Source organism: Ranitomeya variabilis, chromosome 6 (genome assembly GCF_051348905.1).
Source record: "Ranitomeya variabilis isolate aRanVar5 chromosome 6, aRanVar5.hap1, whole genome shotgun sequence".
Lineage (NCBI taxonomy): Eukaryota > Metazoa > Chordata > Amphibia > Anura > Dendrobatidae > Ranitomeya > Ranitomeya variabilis.
In genome coordinates, this window is record NC_135237.1 from 528,027,256 (window position 1) to 528,054,106 (window position 26,851).

Sequence of the window (26,851 nt, forward strand, 5' to 3'; positions counted from 1 at the left end):
TAACCGGGAGCCGTTGTACCTAAGAATGCGCGCTTGAAGGGCCTTAGATGACGTCACGGCTCTCTGATTGGTCCGTAGCGGTCGCGTGACCACTACGCGACCAATCACAAAGCCGTGACATCACCTAAGGTCTTTCAAGCGCTTGAAATACCTTAGAAGACGTCCGCAGCTTGTGATTGGTCGCGTGGCCCTTAGGTGACGTCACGGCTTTGTGATTGGTCGCATAGCGGTCACGCGACTGCTACGTGACCAATCAGAAGCTGCGGACGTCTTCTAAGGTATTTCAAGCGCTTGAAAGACCTTAGGTGACGTCACGGCTTTGTGATTGGTCGCGTAGCGGTCACGCGACCGCTACGGACCAATCAGAGCGCCGTGACGTCATCTAAGGCCCTTCTAGCACGCATTATTAGGTACAACGGCTCCCGGTTACGGCGGTAAAGTCCAGGGGCCGCCGGAGAGGTGAGTATATCTCTATTTTTTATTTTAATTCTTTCTTTTACACATTGATATTAATCCCGATACCGATTCCCGATACCACAAAAGTATCGGATCTCGGTATCGGAATTCCAATACCGCAAGTATCGGCCGATACCCGATACTTGCGGTATCGGAATGCTCAACACTACTCAACACCTTTCTTCCCTTCTTCTGAGATGCATTTAACTCATTATAGGCCAGTTGTACTGTTATGAATCAGTGACCTTGGAGCCGCATGAAACTTTCTCTGGAGTCAGTGGAACCTGTACTGACCGCAAATCCTGAACTAACACCGCAACTAGAATTAGCCGTGGGGTGTGCCTAACAAACCCTAGACACCTCGACACAGCCGGAGAACTAAATACCCCTATAGATGGAAATAGGAATACTACCTTGCCTCATAGCAGACCCCCAAAGGATAGGCAGCCCCCCATGAATATTGACTGTGAGTAGGAGAAGAAAAGACACACGCAGGTAAAAAACAGGATTTAGCAAAAGAGGCCACTCTAGCTAAATAGGAAAGGATAGGACAGATTACTAGGCGGTCAGTAATAAAACCCTTCCAAAAATATCCACCGCAGACAATACAAAAAATTCCACAATCTAACTAAAGACGTGGAATGAATATCTGCAACCCCAGAGAATCCAACAAGACTGAGAAAATACTGACACAATCTAAGCTGGACAAGAAAACACAAAGAATAGCACTGAATTATGAAGCACACAGCATGTGTGCCACAGGAAAAAAAAAACAGACACTTATCTTTGCTGATTTGGCAGAAAGGCAGGAGGAACCAAGCAGAGGTCCAACACCTCCCAACAACAATTGACAACTGGCAAGGACTAATGAATCCTGCGCACCTAAAAACCCCAGTCAGAACTGTAATCAGCAGACACACCTGACCAGGACTGCAACCCAGGGACAACTGCATTACCACCTACAACCACCGGAGGGAACCCAAAAGCAGAATTCACAACATTACAGCCCCTTCCGATACGTATTCCCCAGTTTTTACTGCATATTAATTTTTCTTTTACTTTCTTCCTCTTTTCTTTGTACTAATATTATAATTTCCAATATTTTTTCCTGTGTCCCTAACACTCTTATATTCACCATACCAGCACATCACACTATTCCCTAAAAGCCATCCCACCATGACAAAGTGTACCCATCAGGACAGTCCTAAGCTGTCTCTGGTATTAATACCTTACCATGTGTCAGATGATGTCAATGTGACTTAGGGCAGAGAAGGACAGGGCCCATCTGAGACACCCATCCATGTGAAGCTACCTACACAGATTAAATACTTATCTCAGATTAGTATTAGCTTTGCTTTTACTATACTGTGTTGCATGGCCCCCTTTCTGTGTTAAGTATTTGACTTGTATAGCTTCTCATGGATTTATAAGTGCTATTGCTATTTACTTACTGTACTTACTTGCTGCAGGGTATATGCTCATTTTGCTACTTTGTTTTTCTTAAAAGACTATAGTCAAACTATATTTAAATATAAAATTATATTAAGAACCCAATTGTTAAGTATAACTAAGATGTTAAAAGAAATGTATAATCAAAGAATAACCTATTGTTTTCCTCCACATATTGGGCATCGGCGTACTCTGGAGAAATTGCACAGCAAATTGTATGGAGCTATTTCTTCTGTTACCCTTATGAAAATGCTACATTTGGAGCTAAAAAGATTTCTTTGAAAAATGTGATTTTTTTGTTTTCATGACTCATCTTTATAAACTTCTGTTAAGCACTTTGGGGTTCAAGGTGCTCAATATACATCTGGATAAGTTCCCAAAAGGGTCTAGTTTCTAAAATGGTGTCACTTGGGTTGGTGTTTACACTGTTTAGGCACATCAGGGGCTCTCCAAACGCGACATGGCGTCTGCTAATTATACCAGCAAATCTTGAGTTAAAAAAATGAAATGGCGCTCCTTCCCTTCTAAGACCTGCTGTGTGCCCAAACAGTGGTTTTCCTCCACATATGGGGTATCGGCATGCTCAGGAGAAATTGCACAACAAATTGTATGGTCCATTTTCTCCTGTTACCCTTATGAAAGTTTAAAAAAATTAGGTCTAAAGAAAACATTTTGTGAAAGAAAAGTAAATGTTATTTTTTTTTCCACATTAAATTAATTCCTGTGAAGCATCTGAAGGGTTAATAAAGGTTTTGAATGTGGTTTTAAGCACCTGGATGGGTGCAGTTATTTGGATGGTGTCAATTGTGGATATTTTCTGTCATATAAGCCCATTAAAGTCACATCAAATGTGTAAAACAATTGTTTTGCAAATTTTATTGCAAAAATGAGAAATCGTTGGTCAACTTTTAACCCTTATAACTTCCTAACAAAAAACGTTTCAACAATTGTGCTGATATAAAGTAGACATGTGGGAAATGGTATTTATTAACTATTTTGTGTGATATGACACTAATTTAATGGCATACAAATTAAAAAGATTGAAAATTGCAAATTTTTTTTACCAAATTACCGATTTTTTCACAAATAAATGCAAGTCATATCATAGAAATGTCTACCACTATCATGACATGCCATATATGTCAAGAAAACAGTCACAGAATCAGTGGGATCCCTTGAAGTGTTCCAGAGTTATGACCTCATAAAATGACAATGGTCAGAATTGTAAAAATTGTCCTGGTCAGGAAGATGAAAACAGGCTTCGGGGTGAAGGGATTAAAGACACTAAAAATATGCGCCATATTTGTTGTCTGTCACTATTCTACCGGTGCGGACTGAAAGTTCAATAGGACAAAGAATAAAACGTATAATTAGCCAATTACATTCCTAAATAATCATGACAATTTGTGCAAACTGTATAGTGCTGAAGTGACCGAGGGCAAGTTCGCCCATGTATATCCATGATCTGGCCCAGCAAAACTTCCACACTCAGATTCCATCTTAACAAACGTATCTTTACTGTTAAACATTTTCTTAACACAGTGGAACACAATTGTAGACAATACAAAATATACCTATTCACAGAAATAACGTGTAATAACAAACTTTCCCTCACTGTCCCTATCCACACGTTACCAGTCACTTTGCTCCAGAAGATTATCTTCCCACGTCGCAGGCCTGTCTGTCTCTGCAGGGATTAAACAAAGCTCCGTCTCTCAGGTCCAGACTGTAGTCCTTGGGGTACGGCAGGTAGGGGTGGAATATTCGGCCTCTCAACAGAGGACCCGCTTACAGTTCGTGGGTTCAGGATCTGTGGAGATGTCACCGCTGAGTGAATATTCGGCCTCTCAACAGAGGACCCGCTTACAATTCGTGGGTTCAGGATCTGGAAGTCAGCTTTCAAGGGAGAGGGATCATCCAGACAATCTGTTATATCGCATTCACAGGAGGGCACCAGCATACACAGACTTCTCTCTGCACAGACTGATTTCCCGGGCTCTTCTTTCTCTCTCCCTCCTTCCTGGTCACATGACATAACAGGGGGGAGCTTAGCCAATACAGTTTGTTTCTCTGTAATCACATTCGGCGTAGGTATAACTTCTGGCCACACGGGGGCAGTGTCTGTCACAGATTCTTCTATGTCAATGATAACAGAACAGTCAGAGCCGGCCAGCTCATTACACGCCCCCCCACTTGAAGTTTGGCAGTCCCTGTCAACGACTGTCTCCAGGGCGGCGATGGCTGTGGAGGTTGTAGGACCCGGCTGTGAAGAGGGCCACACATATTGGTCTCTGTAGGACTGTCCCGGGGGCACTCCTGCGGTGGTCCTCGCTGTCCGCCTAACGGGTGCTAGTCTCTCTCCCCGATCAGTCACTCCACTCTCCACCCCAGTCGGTAAGTCAGTCGAGGAGGTAAGGGGTTCAGACGTGTCAGTCAGGCGAGCCGGGGTAGGTATGTCTTCTACCTCTACATCCCCGGTGTCGGTGTCTCCCACAGTATTAGTGATATCCATCTCTCTAGGTATCACAGGAGGGGAGTCAGGCTGAGAACGACAGGGGCGCAACATGTTGCGGTGCTGTCTTGTCCTAGGTGGAACTCTTCTCTTCCAGCCGTACCATTCCCTCCAGGGGCGTCGTTCCTTCCAGTTAGCAGGACCCTCAGAGGGGTGAGCGGATCTCTGCCACCGCTCTTCTCGGGTAGGGCAATTTCTGGACATGTGTCCCACCTTTCTGCACGTCCAGCACTCACGTCTGCGTCTGTCTGGAGGGCGCTTCAGCCTGTATCGTCGACCTCGGTAGGGGACATCTGTCATCTGCGGTTGCTCTTCACCCCAGGATACGGAGTTACACTCTGGGGCCACCACCGAAACCGCCTTCATGCTGCGTACCTCTCCTTTAACTCTTTCTGGCGGCTTCCGCATGTTATCTTGGGATAGGCCGCTGGTCCCCAGAACGGCAGTAAGGGCTTTCCCCAGACTCTCAATCTCCTCCCAGATTCTTCTTATCAGCCGCTGGTTCTGTTTTTCTACACCCCGTTCTCTGTCCCCCCCTGCTGCTCGAACCTCAGCTGCAGGGGTGTCTAGTTTAACGGCGGCCATTGTGGTGAGACCTGGCGTGGTGACTCTGCTCGTGGGTGTAGCTGATATTCGGTTCGTCGTGGTAATTGATGGTTTGTTCGTTGAGGACAACGATTCGCCCTATGACGGGGGTCACCACATGACCAACACGGTCCCGCGGGACGGCTAGGTCGTATCCGCTGGTCTCTCTGTCGTTCTAGTATTAACTGTGACACCTGTTGCTGTAAATCTGCTACCATCTGTTTCAGCTTCTCGGTGTCACTGTTGGGCTGTTTAATGTCTAATATGGATCTGCACGCAGTGCTCTGAGTCCCCACATCCATGACGGGTCCCCTAGAACGTTCTATGGCTTCCTGCTGGACTTCAGCGAAGGTGAGAGTCGGCGTCATCCGAATCAAGTCCTGTAGCGTACGGTTAAGATACTGGTCTCTCAGCCCTATAACGAATTGGTCTCTCAGTACCAGGTCACGAGGAGCTATAGTAGCCAGCTGTTCCCCTTTTGCACAGACTTGTTCAAGGAGTACCTGAAGGGCATTTGCATATTGGGGAATGTCCTCCCATTCAAGCTGTGTCCGTCTGAAGAACAGGTACCGCAGTGTTCCCTGGTACGTAGTAGGTCCATAGGTCTTTTCCAGCACCCGCACCAAATCCTCTAACACACGTTGCCCCCTGACCGTCTCCAGTCTGACTGTCGTCCATGCCTCCCCCTCTAGCGTCAGTACCGCCATTTCCGCCAAGGTCTTAGGGTCAATATTATACATTTCTCCCAGTATCCGCACTTGTTCCGCCCACTCTGGTACGGGGTAGTTTCGCCCGCCAAATTTCCTGACCTGGTTTACAATGGACACCGGCGGCGGTTTCTGACTGTATACTGGGCCTGGGTGGGAATCCTGCTGGGCACAGATCCTGCCGACTACGCCAGATGAAGTGACCGAGGGCAAGTTCGCCCATGTATATCCATGATCTGGCCCAGCAAAACTTCCACACTCAGATTCCATCTTAACAAACGTATCTTTACTGTTAAACATTTTCTTAACACAGTGGAACACAATTGTAGACAATACAAAATATACCTATTCACAGAAATAACGTGTAATAACAAACTTTCCCTCACTGTCCCTATCCACACGTTACCAGTCACTTTGCTCCAGAAGATTATCTTCCCACGTCGCAGGCCTGTCTGTCTCTGCAGGGATTAAACAAAGCTCCGTCTCTCAGGTCCAGACTGTAGTCCTTGGGGTACGGCAGGTAGGGGTGGAATATTCGGCCTCTCAACAGAGGACCCGCTTACAGTTCGTGGGTTCAGGATCTGTGGAGATGTCACCGCTGAGTGAATATTCGGCCTCTCAACAGAGGACCCGCTTACAATTCGTGGGTTCAGGATCTGGAAGTCAGCTTTCAAGGGAGAGGGATCATCCAGACAATCTGTTATATCGCATTCACAGGAGGGCACCAGCATACACAGACTTCTCTCTGCACAGACTGATTTCCCGGGCTCTTCTTTCTCTCTCCCTCCTTCCTGGTCACATGACATAACAGGGGGGAGCTTAGCCAATACAGTTTGTTTCTCTGTAATCACATTCGGCGTAGGTATAACTTCTGGCCACACGGGGGCAGTGTCTGTCACAGATTCTTCTATGTCAATGATAACAGAACAGTCAGAGCCGGCCAGCTCATTACAGTGCTGTGGAATATGTTAGCGCTATATAAAAATAAAGATTATTATTATTATTATCTTTCCTTCAGTTTAAATTTAGTTTTAAAAAAGGAGTCAATTCAATTCTTTAATTAGTTTTTACAACATTTCAAACTCAGAAGAATAACTAAAAATCTGCTTCGTGTTTTGAATCCCTCACAATTTCAATGTCTCTTCTACTGTCAGTGAATAACAAAATGTAGATTTAGTAGCCAAATCCTGACATAACAAGAGTCATGTTTAATAATCTTAGGCTGCATTTACACATGCAGTGAACAAGTCTGTGTGCTGTCCGGTTTTTAAAAGGACAGCACATGGACCCATTGATTTTCACAGGTGCATGGTCAGAGTGGGGTGCTAAGGGCCCTCCAGTAACAGTAACTTCAAAGGTCCACTGATTTTCTGCAAGCAATTGTGACATTATCCCCATTCACAAATTTATCTAACAATTTATGGTAGATTATTAAATGAATAAGATGCTTCCTTTGTCTGTACATAATGAATCAAGGGAATTGTGCCAAGTACTGCTCATATAAGAGGGTGGTGGCCAACCCCTACACGGGGGACCACCGGAGGATTCACCTGTTCTACTGTAGGCCAATCCAACTCTGCATGTACACATTCACACAGGTCCATGTCTTTGGTTTTGTGAGGCTCTGAACACGTCATCTTCTCATCCATTTGGCTGACGAGATTTGTCTATTGAAGGCTATGGGTATCTGTGACTTATGGATGAAACATGGAAGACAGATTTTGTATTTTAGTGTTTAATCTGTCTTTCACTAATTATTAAAGGGAATTCCCAGGCTTAGGGTACAAGTCTACAATCACTCTAAGCGACTGCAGACTTGCAAATCCCACAGTGCGCACACTGCATGCTGTGAGGATTTTCAGGTGCCAGAAGCAGCATGCATGTGACCACAGGTTCTGATTTCCATACATTCGGTCACATGCTGAGTAGACTTGCACATCCTCGCTCAATGCAAATGTATTGAGCAAGGCAGGAGAGGTCTAGTAGGAATGTGGATGGAAAGTATGCAAATCACATACTTGTGTTCACATGACTGCCCACTTAAGGCACCGTAAAGTGAATACTCACATGGCAGTGCATGCATTGTAAAGATTCACAAATCTGCAGTCCCATAGAGTAACTGCGGACTTGTATACTAAAGCTAGACAATCTCTTTAAGGCCAGGGTCACGCTTGCGAGTACAAGCCTCTCTCTATTGAGTCTCTCGCATCAATACCCGGCACTGCCGCCGGAACTCGGGACTAGAGCATGTGGCTGCATGGATTTTTATGCAGCCGTACACTCCATTAGTTGCTGGGTATTGATGCGCAAGTTTCTCGCATTGCACTCGCAAGTGTGACCCCAAACTTAAAGAGATTGTCTAGGTAGAAAAAACCTGGTGACAGATTCCATTTAAGTCAATCAGACTACTGTCAGTCACCAACAACATGTAGAAGTCTTACAATCAGTGAAGAATTAAAATACATTTGCACTGTTTTTTTAAAATCTATATTAAAATACTTTTGGATCCAAACTGACCATTTGTGGGGGCTTTAAGTCATTAATTTGTCTTGACTTTCTTTGCTTGGACTTTGGAATACTGCAGCAAATTTATCAAAATGGGAAAATAACTTTTGATGAATCAATACAGATGTAAAAAAATATATATTTATGTTTTGGCTCATTTGCTTTTCTTCACCTTTTTTGCAGTAAAGAAAAAATGATTAAGCTTTAAAATGTTGCATATTTTCAACTGCATAAAAAAATAATAAAACAAACAAACAAAAAAGAACAGATTCCACAGGAATACAATTGTGCAAAAATTTAGTAGCATTTTGTAGATTCACAAATGAAAAACTAAAATATCTGGAAAACCAAAACCATGACCATAGTGTTAAAGAGAAAAAATAAGGTTGAAACGAAGTAACACTATATTGCCACAATTAGTATTTGGTGAGTTTTTGATGTTTTAGATTTTCTAGATTATTTCTTCACCTACTAGGTAAATTAGGTTACCGTATTTTTCGGACTACAAGACACACTTTTTCCAAAAAAAAATTGTGAGGAAAATGGGGGGTGCGTCTTCTAGTTCGAACGTAGGCTTACCGGTTGGTTGCAGCAGTGGTGTAGTGTGGTGGAGGCAGAGGTGCAGTGATGCTGAAATGCGGGTGGTACAGCATGCACCTGAGCAGGGTCCCTTCCTCAGGTGAGGTGATGCTGCGGCCTGGTGTCCACAGAGAGCAGAGCCGAGTGAATCATTTGGTTTCATCTTCCTGAGGCTGTGCGTGCGCAGATTGAGTTCTCTGCTTCCCGGTGCTTCAGGAAAATGGCCAAGGGAGGCCGTAAGTGCGCAGATTGAGATCGTGCTGGCCATTTTCCTGAAGCCAAGATAGCAGAAAAATGGCCGCCATGATCTCCCACAGCTATTTTCCTGAAGCCCCAGGAAGCAGAGTACTCAATCTGCACATGCGCGGCCTCAGGAAGATGGCCAGCGCCACCGAGACCTGTGATTAACCCAGCGCTGCTGCTCACCTTGGATATCGGGCTGTGGCATCACCACCCCTGAGGAAGGGACCCTGCTTAGGTGCACGCCGTACCACCCACTGTGCCTCAGTATCATCGCACCTCTGCTGCTGCCACATGACTGCCACAACCCCCTGAGGACACCAGGCTGTGGCATCACCCACCTTAGCAGGAAGGGACCCTGCTAAGGTGCTCTCCCCACAGGCCACACCGAACATCAGCACCGCCGACACTGGACCAGACTTGTCCTGAGGAAGGGACCATGCCTTCTGTGACCCTGCTGTACCACCACCTGTCCTCAGGTAAGATACCTTAAATTCAAACAATAAGATGGACACCATATTATAAAAATCTTTTTTTCTGCTATTTTCACCCCAACATTTGGGGTGCATCTTATGGTCAGGTGCGTCTTACAGTCCGAAAAATATGGTACTTTCATTTTTGTCATTGCTTTGAAGTGGGCTTTTTTTCATGCATTCCTATCGGGTTTCAGAAGCTGCATCTTTTGTCTCCTGTTGGTATGTCATCTCTTAAATACATTGTTTTTGATACTTCCTGGCATTTGGCTTTGACAGAATTTTATTACATGCATTTATATCAGCACATTACATGTGAAAACATAATAAAAATGCATGTGCTTTTTTTCACCTGTGGATTTTCCACATCTAAAGCAATTCTATGGGAAAAATCTGCACATGTTTCAGATTTCCAACACGCATGGCATGTCAGTTTATGCAGCAGAAAAAAGCATAGTGGGTATGAGATTTCAATAAATCCCATCCATTTTGCTGGAACTGTAAGACATTATGTTTTTTTTTTTCACAGCAAAACTATGCAGTGTCAAAAACTCTCCAAAAACTTATGGTATGAACTTAAAAAGGTGTACTCTAAACAATGAAAAATGTTCAAATTAAAAAAAAGTCAAAATCTGTTTTTGCTCCAGAAAAATTGTGCAAAAATTATGAATATTGGCCTTAGTGTTGTCCAGAACTCTATAAATTAGTTTTAAGCAAATTTGACTAAGCTTCAATTCCAAAAACAGTCTGATGAAGAGAGGTTCTGTTTCTGTGGGTGGGGGACTTTAAATGTACAATAATGTCTATTTTTTCTTTTAGAAAATCAAGCCAAATAACAAACCTTGATAAAGCGAGGTTGCGAATATAATGGGTGAGGAGTTTCAGAGTTCTTTGAAAGTTTTTCAAAGTTCTCTTTTTTTGACATTTTCCTCACGCCACAGTTGGGCAGCAATGATTATTTGAAAGCGTTGATCAACCATAGGTACATAATGCCTCCAGCTCAGCTTTACTTGATGTCACAGCTTCTGAGGTTGTTGAGGACATTAACTTTATATTTCCAATGCTCCCATTTAGGATGAGAACTTTTCTCGGAGATGACTTGCCTGTGGGAGAGTTCCGTAAAGTGATCTTTTAAAACAAATTCAAAGAGGACCGTGATGGATGATGAAAATCGTAATTCTACAGATAGTAGCTGGTATTTCCTGAAATTTTTCAGTAAGTGTGTGCAAGCGGAAACCAAATTTAGGTTTTATTGTAAAATCAGAAGTATTAGGCACCAATTCAGTCCGGTCTGGTCTTATCATAAAGGTGACAGATTACATTTAAAGGAAAGTTATGGTTTATTTCACTATTAATGTCCATTATGTTAAATTAAACAATATCATATCATATTAAATCATAATACATCATACTATTTATACAATTGAGGATTATTGGTTTTGTCCTGTGCAAGAAAACAAAGAGGAATATTTTTCTTTTAAAGGAAAACTGTCACTGGATTTATGCATAACAGTCTGACTGTAGCACAAAGTAGTATGATAGATCCTGATTCCAGCCAGTGTTGAGTCCCTTCCTGGGCTTCTTACAGTAGTTTTTATTAATCACTGAATTGTTTGCTGCAGCTCTGCTAGTCCTCTCTTTGATGAGCTCAAGTTAACTTCACCCATGCCAATGATTGACAGCTTTCTCCCTACACTGTACATTGGCAGCTGCCAAACAATGATTGGCCAAGGACAGCTAGTGCTTATGAAAGATGAAGTTACACTGCATGAATTTTTCACCAAGAGGACTCTCAGGGCTGTAGCAGAAAAAGTTATTTTTCTGACTTTTGCAGTATATATACAGGGCACGTTGTGAAACGGTTATTGGGTTATTTCTATCTTTAAAACTCATTTTTTTCTTATCAGTGTCGCTCACACGTTCAGTATTTGGTCACCATTTTTGAAAGGCCAAATCAGGAGTGGAACAATCAGAGGAAAAAATTAAGAGAAACATGACACCACTTCTGCATTTTTCCCCCACTCTTGGTTTTGCCTTAAAAATACTGATGTAAAATACTGACCAAATACTGTACATGTGAACGTGTGAACGTGTTTACTGCCCGCTTACACAAGTATATAACTTGGACAAGTGCTATCCAATATTTTATCAGACAGCAGTCAAACAAATGCTGAACTATGGGGTAGTGAAGAACTGCATTCCTTTCTCAAGTCTGACTTAGTATGAGAAAAAAATTGCCACATGCTGCAAATGGCTCTTCAAATCAAATCAAGCACACCCATACAAGTCTATGTCATCTAAGTGCAGTCCCATTTACAAGAACAGAGACAATGGAGAAGATGGACATATGAAATAGATATTCCCATCTCCAATATCCTATCCCAAATATGTAGTAGGTTTAATAATAACGATAGTAACAAATACCTCCAATTAGAAATGTAGTATAGTTCTTCTGATTTGCTATGTCACTTACCCCATGTGTAGAGCATTGCAGTAGCTTAAGTATCCATGGTTGTGACCACTTATACAGTATATCATAATGTAGAATCATATCATAGAATGTTAGAGATGGAGGGGACATCCAGAATTATCATGCCAAGCCCTTACTCAATGAAGGATTCACTAAACCATCCCAGACAGATGTCTGTCCAGCCTCCGTTTGAATACTTTAATTGAAGGAGAACTCACCACCTCTCGTGGCAGCCTGTTCCTCTCATTGATCACGTCACTGTAAAAAAAATTCTAATATCTAATCTGTATCTTCTCCCTTTCAGATTAATTTCATTGCTTTTTGTGTTTTCATGTGCAAATGAGAATAAGGATTCTTCCTCTACACTGTGATATACCTTCAGATATTTGTAGACAGCTATTAAGTCTCATCTTAGCCTTCTTTTTTGTGAGCTAAACATTCCAAGGTCCTTCAACCATTCCTCATAGGACATACTTAGCAGATGCTCACCATCCTAGTGTCTCTTCTCTGAACTTGCTCCAGTTTTGCAATTTTTTTTAAAATGTAGTGTCCAGAACTGGACACAGCATTCCAGATGAGGTCTGAACAAGGAGGAGTAGAGGGGGTTAATTGCTGCACGTGATCTAGACTCTATGCTTCTCTTAATATATCCTAGAGCTGTGTTTGCCTTTTTTGCTGCTGCATCACACTGTTGACTCATGTTCAGTCTGGGATCTATTACTATACCCAAGTCTTTTTCACACCTGTTGCTTAATTCTGTTTCTCCCATTCCGTAAATGTAATTTTCGTTTTTCTTGCTCAGATCTAGAATCTTGCATTTCTCCCTATTAAACACCATTTTATTAGTTGCTTCCCATTGTTCTATCTTATCTAGATCCTTCTGAATCATTTCTTTGACTTCTCTAGTGTTAGCTATCCCTCCTAGCTTTGCATCATCTACAAATTGATTAGTTCACCTTTAGTTACCTTATCTAGATCATTTATAAAATGTTGAACAATACTGGGACCGAGACAGAGCCTTGTGGTATCCCACTTGAAACAATCTTACAATTGGATTTTCAACCATTTAATACCACTCTTTGAGTACAATCAATGAGCCAGTTATGAGGACACCTAACCATAGCTTTTCAAACCCATACTTGGTCATTCTTTTCAATAAGGATAGTATGAGATACCGAATTTCCCTGATCCATCCAGTCAGTGATTTCATCATAGAAGGATATTAGATTAGTCTGGCATGGTATTTCTTTGCTACAAATCCATGCTGGCTCTGATTAATTACTGCATTCATATCCAAGAATTTACATATATGCTGTTTATTAATTTGTTCAAAGACCTTTCCTGGTATAGAAGTAAGGCTCCCTTTCTTCTCTCTTCTCCAATCTTCTGGGACTTCTCCTGGTCTCCATGATTTTTCAAAGATTCTGGCTAGTGGTTCTGAAATTTCTCCTGCTATCTCTTTCTGTACCCTAGGATGTAATTCATCTGAACCACAAGATTTAAATTAATTTAAATCAGCAAAGTGTTCCTTCACCATCTCTCTGTTTATGGATAGTGTGGATTATTTTATTCCTTTAATGGCACTGTGAAGATCAGTAGATGTCACCGTTGCCTTCTTAGAGAATACAGATGTAAAATAGGAATTTAAAAGTTTCATCCTCTCAACATCATTTTTAACCACTTCACACTTTTCATCCTATAAAAATCTTATAGCATCTTTGACTTTTCTTTGACAGCAAAATCCATTTTTTACTGCTTTTGGTCTCTCTTGCAAGCCTCACTTCATTACTGGCTTTAGCTCTTCTAAATCTTGCCCTGCATTCCCTGCAAACAGCAATATATTCTTCCTTAGATATGCCTGCCTCTTTGCATTTAATATATATTTCTTTTTTTCTATTTTAACAAGTGATTAAGTTTTGTGTTCATTCATCCTTTTTTCTTTAAGTGCTTCAAATTCTTCCTTCTTTTTTGGATTGTTACTGATTGTGCAGTGAGAATTTAATTTAGCAAAATCTCTCATCCTTCTTGGACATTTCTCTCCTTTATAACATCCAGCCATTGGACATTCCCTACTTTCTTTCTGAGTCCATTAAAATCTGCCTTTCTGAAGTCCAACCATAAAGTTTGAGCCCTCGCTGGCCTTCCTCCTCTTGTAGTCCAAACTTTGAGGATAACATGATGGCTGCCTCCTAAATGCCCAAATATTGTCAAACAAACTGGCATCCTCTGCAGGTGTTGTGGCTGGCTATCGCCACAAAACATGCAGCAGCAGGGACTCCAATATATTATCCAAGCATGCCTAAGATACTCGGATAATACCCAAGCACACTTGAATAACATATTATTTGAGCATGTTTGCTCATCACTAGTCATAAACATGGATATCTAAGCTTCTGCAATGCCCTGCACATGGGGTAAGCCACATAGTGTATCAGAAGAACTATACCACATTTCTAATTTTTGGTATTTGTTAATAGTGTTATTATTACTATGCCTACTACATATCGGCATATGATATTGGAGATGGAAATACCCTTGTAAGTTCCTCATCATCTCCACACCTGTGATATGATTCTCATAGAAGAGGGAATTGGATCTCAGTAAAATGACTCCATGTGGCATTACCATAATTGATCCAATTCTCTAGCAGAAAAAAATACATGATTGTGTTACCCTGCCCTTATAGTTGGGCTGTGCTCGCCAAAGAATTTATGATTGTGTGATCCAGGCCTTATAGTTGGGCTCTGCTTGTAAAATATGACTAATTTTCTTCTGTAATGTTCATAACTCATTGCCTATGAGACCAACCACTGCTGATAGACTGCAGTGGCAGCCAATCTTCTAGACAACAAGCTCAGTGCTAACAAATGGGATCACTAGCCAGCTTAAAAAGTACTCCCATCTTTCTGCTAAAAAAGTTGCCTTTTATTGCATCATCAGAGAGCACACAGGACTGCGACAGGGTCAGTTGCCAAGTGTCAGTGTAGTTGTGTGCTCCTTTAAAGCTTCTATGACACAAACCTTTTAAAGCTGACTGTGCACATTATATTATGGTTGGGCAAATGCCTAGTTTTCAATTTGTGCATTATCCATATATTCCCCAATGGTTTGTGTTGGGGAAAGAAGAATCAAGCAGTTGGATTTAAACAAATCCAATTATTTTGTTCTAAGTTGAGAAAAGCTACCACCAGAAGTGTCTAGCAATGATTTTATTCACTCTTTTCATATACATGGCAGAAATCTAAACTGCATATCCAACTTAAAGGGAATCTGTCCCCTAATTTTGGCCCTATAAGCTTCGGCCACCACCATCGGGGGCTTATCTACAGCATTATGTAATGCTGTAGATAAGCCCCCGATGTAACCTGAAAGATAAGAAAAGCAAGTTAGCTTATAGTCACCTGAGGGGGCGGTCCGGGTCCAGCACCTCCCATCTTCTTACAATGTCATCCTCTTCTTTGCTGCTGTCGCGGCTCCCACACATGCATAATTCTCTTTTGAGGGTAGAGCAAAGTACTGCAGTGTGCAGGTGTCGGGAAAGGTCAGAGAGGCCCGACGCCTGTGCACTGCCGTACTTTATTCTGCCCTCAACAGGGCAATTCAGTACGCCTGCACAGGAGCCGCAATAGAAGCAAGGAGGATGACAACATCGTATTAAGATGGGAGGCACCGGACCCGGACCTAAGACACCCATTGGACCGGACCACACCGGACTGCCCCCCCCAGGTGAGTATAATCTAACTTGTTTTTCTAATCTTTCAGGTTACATCGGGGGCTTATCTACAGCATTACAGAATGCTGTAGATAAGCCCCTGATGGCGGTGGCCACAGCTTATAGGGTCAAAATTAGATGACAGATTCTCTTTAAAGTGTATCTGTAGTCTCAACTGACTTTTTAGTATAAGATGTTAGATCTGATATAACACAATTCCTGGCCATATTATGATTTACAGCATTCATAAATGATTCCTGCTATTTTGTTATGTAGCCTTCCAGAGTGTAGCTGTGAATCCAGCACTGAGATAAAATAAAGTTATTAGTAAGCAGCTGTATCATCTTTCTTACTCTCTCACTGCCCTCATGCTTCATTCTCCCTTTCTTCTCCATAAATGTCAATGATCAGTTGTAATCTGATTTCTCAGTGAGCTGACAGTTTGTATTTCGCCAAGATGGATTTTAGCAGTTTTTCAGAGCAAATGATCACAGGGGATATTAAAGAAAATGTTTCAAAAGAAGAAGAAAGTAGCATATTTTGCTCAAGCAAAATTTGACTCATGCAGGAAAAATAGATATTCTGTTTCTACACAGATCTAAGAAGAATTTAGCTAGTCATTTTCTAATTATCTATTGTTATAGGCCTAATGGTAAAGAGAAGCATTAACTGGGTGGAAAGGAAAAATTAGCAATTGCAAGTACACAGTGCTATAAATCATGATGACTGCAATATATTAAGAGGGTAACAAATGTGCTGGGAGTGCATCTTTAAGCGAAGCATTCTAGCACAAAGTGATTGGCCAGAGCGTACTATATGTAAAGAAAAACAGTCTAAAAAAATTCATGCAACCGAAAATTCTTCAAAAATTAATGTTAGCTTAACATTACAACTGTGTTCAGCAAAATCCTTAATAGTGACTACACATACAAGCAAATGAAAGCAGCTGACCACGTACCCACACACCTTGGCAGAGGTGCACTCCACACACGACGTCCACCGCCAAGACATATAATTTCCGAAATTCCTTCCAGACGATACCCAGATGAACAGGTGAATGTAATCAGGTCACCTACTGCAAAATTATTCCCCTGTCGCCTTCCATACTGTGGAATTCCTGGATCCTCACAAGGTTCAAGACTGTATTCTTTAATGAAAATTTTTTAAAAAAATCAATAAGTAAATATAATGTATTATTCTTCTCTTAATATAAAAAAATCACATTTTATACAGATTTTGTTATATTATATATTATGCCACAAAAGAGATCTAGTGCGAAAATAGTATTTTTTAATTGCAGATATTTAGAAATTTTCATGTAATCGCTCATAGAAGACTCTTTACCACATTGAGGTTGCTTTTTAATGACTGATTAAACTACCTGATAAACACTACAAATATGATCATATTTCTATAAAACGTTATTATATTTATTTTTTAAACATTGTACAATATGTCCATCCGATAATATATGTTGAATTGACTTCACATACTTACCGGAAAAGGTAATGTTGAATCCTTCATATGATATTGAAAAATCAGAAATAAAACGTAACTGAGCTCTGAAATTTCCATAGAGACCTGCATTAATTGCTGCAGGGAGCTCGGAGCCAGTGAGTCGTGCCAGTGGCTGAGTAAAACTGCCATTTTCAGTGATTAGCAAGTAGTCATGAAGATCTTCCAGATGAAAGGTGTGAAAGGTGAACTGTACGCCTAAAAGAGTAAAATAAATTTAGAGATGCTGATCAAACTGTTATAAAAAGTAACAAAATCACATAACATAATACAAAATGGTATAATACAGTATTATACATATGGAATATATTATAAATTCAAATATGCAGAAAATACAGGAACTATGAAATAAATGACTATGTTATAGTCATCAATATCAAAGTGGTGGAAACCTATTAAAATCAAGACAGCTCAAAACAAATGAGCATTAGGGCAGGTGCAGACAACTGTTTTTAGTCTGAATCCGATCCTACAAAAACATGACCAAGGTTATTATATGGGGCAGTGCATGTGTCCAATTTTTTTTCTTGGACAGAGAAAAACTCTCACTGTGCTAGTGGGAATGTCACAGAGGTCACGACAGTTCAGCTCAGCTGGGAACGGAGCCTCAGTGACTGGAGGTAACCTTGATGACATCACCGCCAGTCACTGGGGCTGCACTCACAGCAGTTAAGTCACCAGTAGTGCATTTAGGCACTGTCCAGGATGAATTCTATTTCTCCCCAAGAAATGAATTACGGCGTGGGACAGAACGACAGAGAGGTGAGGGCTATTGTAGTTTTTTTATTTTAGTTTTATTACAGTAGAACGAGGGCTTCGGTGGAATAGGTGTAGGAATATAACTGTGTTTGTTATTTTTAAATAAAATGGAAAACTGTGTTTAGTCTTATTTCTAATAAAGGACTTTATTCTTGCTGTGTCTTTATTTACAATACAACTATAGGACTAGTAATGGATCGGTGTCTTATAGATGCCTCTCCATTAGTAATCCTTGAGCTTGGTGTCACCGGACAATACAAAGGTGACATCAAGCCCACAAATATTAACCCCACTTGCCACCACTACAGGGCAAGTGGGAAGAGCAGGGCAAAGTGCCAGAATCGGCACATCTGACAGATGTGCCTTTTCTGGGCAGCTGGGGTCAGCTATTTTTAGGCTGGGGGGAATATCTATGACCCCTAACCAGCCTTAGAATACCAGCCCCAGCTGTCTGCCTTAGCAAGGCTAGTTGTCAAATATGGGAGGGACCCCATGCAGTTTTTTTAAAATGTATTTAAATAATTACAAAATATGTAACGGAGACCCCTCTATTCTTGATAACTAGCCTTGCTGGTCCTGGATTGTGGTCCTTCGGATGCTCCATAGCCAGTCACATGTAGTATCACGTGATCGTGACATCACACAAGGTCCTGCACCTTGTTGGTTACATGCCGGTTTTGATACTGCCAGCACGCGGTATTGTCCTACTACAGGAGCAGCTGTTACCGGCCGGGATGGCACCCCCACCATCAAGGAATCTATCTTGCTCTGTGAAAGAATTTATATTGCACTAATCAAGCAAGCATAAAAGCTCTTTACCTACGGATCGCTAGGACCTTCTCCAATTGGGACCATCATCCCTGCGCTATCTTTTTATGTACAGGTAATTTAATGTCTATTTCTTATGGTAGTATATATATTTTGCCCATGGTATATTCCACTTTATATTTTAATAGGAACCTTTGCATGAACAGGAAGTTTTGCTATACTCGGTCTTTTAGAGCAAATATAAAGCTTTTATATATATTTATCTAAAACCGGACAAAAAAGAGCGGTATTGTCTTTTTATTTGCAGCAAAGATCCGAAACTCAGTGCAGCGCCTTGAGCTATATATATTTTATATATTATATATATATATATATATATATATATATATATATATATATATATTATTTTTACATCTAACAGACGTGCCTTTTCTGGGCAGCTGGGGTCTGCTATTTTTAGGCTGGGGGGAATATCTATGACCCCTAAACAGCCTTAGAATACCAGAAAAAATACAAGGGAACCCACACCTAGTTATATTTAAATCATTTATTTACAGCGCAGGAGCCGTCTAATGAATACTCCCATCAGCCGCTCCTGCTCTCATTGTTATTGGTGGCAGCAGGTGTTGGATGATGGAAGCAGTTGTCCCATCCACTGACACTAGTGACCGGAGGTAAACTTTAAACCTCCAATCACAGCTGAGCGCTCACACTTTCTTTTGACAGCGTGGGAACCGTGGCTCTCTGACCGGCCGGGATGGTTTCACCACCGATCAGAAGCTGTGTCATGCACATGACAGCGCAGCAAACAATGGATATTCGGGCCCCCCATTCAAGTGAATGGGGTCCAGATTTGGGTTTGGGTACTTTTCTGGTATCCAAACCCAAAATTTTTGTAACTGTTCAGCCGACCTCGCTGGACACGAACATCCAGGTGTCCGCCCATCTCTGCAGAGCAGTCTCAAGACTTCCCTTAGCTCTGCTCCACAGTTGTCCAAAAAATACTCCCATTTTGAGCCCTCCCAGGCTCCCACAAAGCTATGCTCATATCCCAAAAATTGTGTCTGCCACTTTTTCTGGATACCTTTTCTGGTAGAATTTGTATTATGTTTGGCAGATGTCCACTGTGCGGTAACTACAGGCACTCTGATGTACTAGACTTTTCTAGCCAATTACATTTATGAAGCCCATCCAAGAGCTTCCCACTGGTTGCTAACCCTTTCTTATCCATAACCCTAATCCTAATCTAGGAACTTTCCAATATCTGAATCTACTGTAAAAAATTTGGAATGTTGGATTAAATTATCTTTTGTACTGCACTTTGAGTGCTGATGAAATATCTGTTTAGCATCTAGGATATCATTGAGAAACGGTGAACATAGAACCTTTTATGTTACATAATATGGGAGTAAAAAGGAATCTGTCTTTCAAGTTGAACAATGGGAGGTGCAAGGACATGGATGAAGGAAGCTCAGGAATTGTCTCAAAATGAGTATCTAGGAATAAGCAAGGCATTAAAGATTTTTGTTATATGTGTACAAAAAAAATTCTAAAAAAAATGACAGGGACATTTCTATTCATTACAGTTGCTTCTTATGCTAACAATCAAGTTTTAGCTTTAGCAGTTGGAAGTCTTATTACTGCAGCTTCCAGAAATAAGATGTTTGATTCTTTAGTGTTTACATAACAGCTGCAATTTCAACCCATTTCCTGATGCTTCTCAATGAGCACTGGTGGAATTAAACTTTGCCCTCTTTAGCGCTCATCACCTGCAATAGGCAATGATTTGTGATGAGGCTCATCAACAGACGGCACCTAGAGCTTTAGAAGTGAGCAGCTCAAAATAAAAAGAATATTAAAAAAAGGAGCAGGTCATAGGTTAAAATTTTGTAGGGAAAAAAAGTACTGGATGAAAGTAGGATGTGAAAATTGTCTTTTTTCTGCTGAAGCATTCAGTAGAGAAAAATAGCCATAACTGGGAACTGAGCCAAGATCATGGGCATAGATAAATTTGTGCTTGTGCGTGAATGTGTATGTGACAGGGCTGTGATTGTAAAGAGCTAGGGTGCACAAAACTAAAAATTGTATCTCAGCAAGGTTATTGTGAAGGCCTGCAACATCAGTCATATGATGCAAAAAGTGGCTCCGTTAGGAAGGTGTGGTTGGTCCAAATCCCATTTTTACGGCTTCATACTTAACAAACATGTGCCCTGAACATAATTTGAAAAGAGTCTTAAACATTTGCCTTTATCAATATTGCAATCTACACTTTTGCAAGAGTCATTGAGTGATTTTTGTCATCATGTCAATAGATGACAAAGTTGTAGAGCTGAATGAACTGAATCAAAAAATGTTGTCTCATTTATGGGCAATTGAAAATAAGAAAAAGGCTCCATCACCACAAACCACCACTATATTGAAGATTTGAGGAACACAAAAAAGTTAAGCCTCTACTGATAATAACCATGGACTTTTTCATGCGTAACAGAGAAAATCGATTCCATTATGCTAATCATTCTCTGATCAGAGGTTGATCAGAGTGTGATCACAGTGTGATCTGATATTCAAGGATAAGGAGAACATCGAAAAAAAAATGTCTTCATTATCTCCATTCTCTCAGCCTGTGAAAATCAGACCTCAGTTGGATGTTGTCGGAGTGCAGTTGATTTTTCTGCTGATTCATTGACTTACATGGTCAAGTGTGATTCAAATATTTGATCAAACTCAGTCATGGTGCAATTTTTTTTCCACAGAAAGACTCAGTCTGAGAAAAAAACAGACATGTGCACTGCCCCATAGAACAATATTGGTCTGAGTGAGATCCAATGTTTTGTCGAACAAAAAAAATACTTTTGTATGCATGAGCCCTAATTGTTGCAAAAAGTTGTTCAAAAATGATTTTTTGTAAAGCCACCAACTATTTGGAGGAACGTTCTACACAAGTACTATTGCTGGTAGACATAAAGCAATCTTCTATCTATATAATCGTCTAAGGGGTACTTCCTTCTGTTTGTCTGTCTGTCTTTCTGTCTGTCTGTAACAGAAATCCCACGTTGCTGATGGGTTGCGGCCGGCAGGCCCGTCCCTACTCTCCTCCAGTCAGTGCCAGTGCGTCGCCCCATCCCGGACCAACTTTTTACTATTGATGCTGCCTATGCAGCATCAATAGTCCAAAGATATAATGTTAAAAATAATTAAAAAAATAGAAAATTGTGCTATTCTCACCTTCCGCCGTCCACCAATGTGCGCAATGTTGCCGCCAGCTTCTGTTCCCAGTGATGCATTGCGAAATTACCCAGATGACTTAGCGGTCTCGTGAGACCGCTAAGTCATATGGGTAATTTTGCAATGCATCACTGGGAATGGAAGCTGGCGGTAGCATCGCGTGCATCGGGACAGCTTCGGTGGACGCCGGAGGGTGAGTATATAACTCTTTTTTATTTTATTTTTTTTTAACAGGGATATGGTGCCCACACTGCTATATACTACATGGGCTGTGTTATATACTGCGTGGGCTGTGTTATATACTGCGTGGCCTGTGGAATATACTACATGGGCTGTGTTATATACTACGTGGGCTGTCCTATATATTACATGGGCTGTGTTATATACTGCCTGGCTGCTATATACTACATGGACTGTGTTATATACTGTGTGGGCTGTGCTATATACTGTGTGGGCTGTGTTATATACTACATGGCCTGTGTTATATACTGCATGGGCTGTGCTATATATTACATGGGCTGTGCTATATATTACGTGGCTGCTATATACTATGTGGCTGCTATATACTATGTGGCTGTGCTATATACTACGTGGCTGTCTGTGTTACGTGGGCTGTGCTATATACTATGTGGCTGCTATATACTATGTGGCTGCTATATACTATGTGGCTGTGCTATAAACTACGTGGCTGTGCTATATAATATGTGGCTGTCTGTGTTATATACTATGTGGCTGTGTTATATACTACGTGGCTGTGCTATATACTACGTGGCTGTGCTAAGCGCGACGTACATTCATACAAACATATTCTAGAATACCCGATGCGTTAGAATCGGGCCACCATCTAGTGTGGTCAATAAAGAGATAATACAAGAATCTCAATGATGTGCCTCACATTGATGTAACATCTTAACTTCTTTATTTCATAATTGCTGTTGATGAACCTTATTAAAATTTGACCACACTCTTGTAAATGTTAACCAAGTCTACGATATATCTTTTTCTTCTGTGGTCTCTGTCAAAACTGAGATTTTTCTCTCAATGAGAAATCCAAAGAAAACAGTGTAAAAACAAAACAATTATGTTACTCTTAATATAGAGCCATTTCAGAATAAACCTTTTAACACTGTCTATCAAAGACATAGGGATGATCTTGAGATAATGTAGAGAGGGAACAGTGTAGCTCTAATTAAGTCTTCTTTCAATTTAACAGCTTTCACAACATGAGTGCACCTAATCAATGCAGTGCCATCAACTGCCTTGTTCTTCATGCAGCTACTTAATGCAGTGTGCAATTCTCTTAATAGAGACAAAACAACTATCTTGAGAAAGTATGCAAAGCCTGAAACTTAGTAGCAAGGATAGGAAACCCATTCCCTCTTATTTTCTTTATACTGATGGCTATAACAGTAACTCTGGTCTTAAGAATATATTAGCTAACAAAAATTAATACACTGTAGGCACCACTAAAACTGCAGCGGTATTTAACATTTAATGGTTAAAAAAACTGAATATTCCCTTCGGTAAACGTTTAAAGCCTAATTCCAGATTTTTAAGTTACATATTCATCTATAGTTACATTAATATCATTCTAACAACATGCCACTGGCATTTATTGATGGACCTACCTGCCAAATTCATATGTATCCACCTACTCACTGTTTAAAGAAACACTCCTCATCCTCTCATGAAAGGTTTTATTCTTTTAATATAATGCAATGATCATATCATATAGCAGTGTATTTACAATTACTTATTTTGCCTTTCTACCCAGTAAATTCATCTCTTTTCTCTTTTTCTCTGCTCTATGTCCTATTTGCCGGGGACTTTTGCAGTGACTGATGACACATGCAGGAAATATACCTTTCTTGCCTCTACTTAGAGCTTAGAAGGATTCAGCTAGACTGTTTTTAATCACATGATGTCATAGATGTAATGGAAAAGAGAAGAAATATCTGGGTAGAAAGGCAAAATGAGCAATTGTAAGTACACAGTACTATATAATATGATGACTGCAATATTAATATATTAATTTTTAATGGAGAAGTGCTTCTTTAAATTAATAAAGTCTACCTGTTTGATCCCAAGTGATTGCATACAATCTTGTAATATGTTACCTTTTCCATGGGTCACTTCTATGGTCCACGTACAATTCAAAGAGTTTGGGTAGAATTCAGGATATCCTGGAGATAGAATAGTGCCACTGGGACCTCTTACATCTCCACCACACAATGCTAGGGGGGAACAAAAAGGTAATGATGGTTAAATAACATAGATATATTTGAAGCTTTATGGAAGGAACACAGTAAAATTATTTTAATATGGTATATTGAGAGCCTTCACAATTGAAATAGTCATAAAACTCAACATGTAAAAGATTTTAGACACAATGATTTAAAGTAGAACTTAGATTTCGAACTTCAAACCACACATATGTTAAATTGTCTGTTAGACTTGTGTACTTACTTTGAAAATACTTTTCTAATAACTATATAATTATACATATTAAAATGAACATTTTAGGAGCCTAGGTAAAAAGTGAATTAGCTCATGAGTCCAAGAGTGTTCAGTCTCTGCCCATCCAGCCTGACTGACATCTGCAGCTTGCACTGAGCAGTGTGAGATTTCAGCATCCGCAGGGAGCTGGGACATTTAAGAGTTGTTAATAAGGTTAGCTGAGCAGAGAGTGCTGTTTATTTTCAAAATGGATTATACAATCATTCTGACATTGATTTTCATAGTTAATACACCAGTCTACTCATGTTTAAAAGATGTATCCATTAATATATGAAGTTTAGATTTTAAAATCAGTGTCATAAACACTTTAAAATCCTTACTATGACCAAAAGCATTTTTTGTCAAAGAAAACAGTTGGCGGAGACCTCAAAATGTTTTGCGGATAGATAAGTGGCATCCAGTGTCTTACCATGGTTCTACGTAATGTGTAATTTTAAGAATAATTTCAGAATGACTTCATTTATATTGTGGAGATTTCCATAATGTGAATTTCCCCCAGAAAATAGTTAGGATTTTTTAATGAAAGCATCTTAGACAAGTGATTAGATTCTTATATTAAATATATAGACATTTGGGACTAAACTTTTGTTTTGGATCACCTCATTAAGATGACTATTTTTTTCCATCCTGCTAGATAAAAATAAAAAATCTTAAATCAACTTTTACCAAGGATTATACAGGCATTCTGACAAGGATTGACAAAGTAAGTACACCAACCCTTTCAGGTTAAATAGATTTATTTAACAATCCATTCAGTTTGTATTGGGAAATCTGGTGACATAATTCTTTTTAAAGTTTCTTAAGTCTATTACAGCACTGCAAGTTCTCATGACTGTTACTGAATGGAAACTATGACCATTCTTACTCTGCCCTTGACTTTCATAGAGCATATATCCATTTTTCTTTCATTTGTACTACCAGTTTTATAGACCATGTACTCCAGACCTACTTGTAATGCTACTTGAGAAAAGAAAAAAAAATCAATTGTAATATAAGTTTGGATGTGCAATGACCCTTCAATTTTTTCAGATGACTTGTTTGCCTATCAGTAGTATTCATCCAATCACACCGCTGTGCAAACTTTACAATCTGTATAAATCCTTCGATCAATCAAAGAAGAATCTCCGCAGGTAAGTTCATTTTAACAAAAACCTTGCATACAATTTGAAAGCCTCTCACCGAAAATCATTATCCTTTCTCATGGTTTATGTAAGATGAAAAGTTTTCAAGGACTTTGTAAGAAACTTTTTTTAAGCAACTAACTCATGTTTTCTTTTAGAGTTTCAATAACAGACACAGTGTGATAGTTTTCCTGTATTACCATGGCCACAATGTGTCAGTGGCACCGCGTGGAAAATATAATAAAATGTTTAAGTGATGGCACCATGCCTGAATACTAAAAAAAAGCAACATGATTACATTTTGATCTGATGTAGCAGGATATCAAAACTAGTTCACCATTTATGAACAAAGGGGGCTACAAATAAAGGGAAACTAAACATTGTATCATCCCAAACAAAAAACTTGAGTAAAGTGTTTCTAGAATGAACCAACCCCTTCTTCTGGACTTTTACAATGCAAACTGGCACCGACTGTAATGCATTAGCCCCAACTATAACATTACAAAATAAATTCTGCACAAATTTAGGAACTTTTCAAGTTCCCATGATTGCTTCTTCCATTATCATGGGCACAAGATACAGTAGACTTCAATTTTTGTATTGTGTCTGGAATTATTTAATATATTGCCACAGTGTCATGAAACATACAAGAAGTTACCTTAGAATAATATTTTTTTTGTTAGCAGTTTAAAGTATCCAATTGTATATTTTTTGCATAGACAAAGGTTCCAATAGACCAAACTTTTGCAAAAAGGGTGGACTTTTTGGACTTGTTTGACATTATATGTTATGATCCTTAGTGGCTGAGGATCACAGAATAGACTAGCTAAGTTACTGAACATAGAACAAGCTCTAGGGAGGTGGTAACTGGACTGACCGCAAACCTGATCCTAACCAAACACACTAAAGGTAGCCGGTGAACGTGCCTAAATTCCTGGACGTCTCGACGTAGCCTGAGAAACTTGCTACCCCTATAGAGAAAGTAAGACCTCACTTGCCTCAGAGAAATGACCCCAAAGATATAGGAAGCCCCCAACAAATAATAACGGTGAGGTAAGGGGAAAATACAAAACGTAGAAATGAAAACAGATTCAGCAAATGAGGCCCACTAATACTAGATAGCAGAAGACAGATAGGGAACTGTGCGGTCAGTAAAAAACCCTATACAAAATATCCACGCTGAGAATTCAAGAACCCCCACACCAACTAACGGTGTGAGGGGAGAAACTCAGCCCCCTAGAGCTACCAGCAAGCAAGG

General features: G+C 40.3%; 1 protein-coding gene and 1 long non-coding RNA gene across 8 annotated transcripts in view; one reads left to right on the plus strand and one right to left on the minus strand.

The window, feature by feature from the left end:
• CSMD3 (CUB and Sushi multiple domains 3) overlaps positions 1–26,851 on the minus strand; it is a 1,888,113-nt gene that overhangs the window by 704,389 nt on the left and 1,156,873 nt on the right. For all 7 annotated transcript variants that reach the window (XM_077271102.1, XM_077271099.1, XM_077271098.1 and 4 more), the window contains 3 exons: positions 24,073–24,189; positions 17,186–17,401; positions 16,647–16,835 (listed from right to left, as the gene is read on the minus strand). In XM_077271102.1, the coding sequence (XP_077127217.1) occupies positions 16,647–16,835; positions 17,186–17,401; positions 24,073–24,189 (522 nt within the window). The remainder of the gene's footprint in view (positions 1–16,646; positions 16,836–17,185; positions 17,402–24,072; positions 24,190–26,851) is intronic.
• LOC143781521 (uncharacterized) lies at positions 25,109–25,808 on the plus strand. Its single transcript, XR_013216748.1, has 3 exons — positions 25,109–25,175; positions 25,502–25,602; positions 25,752–25,808. It is a non-coding gene; the product is annotated as an uncharacterized LOC143781521 (long non-coding RNA).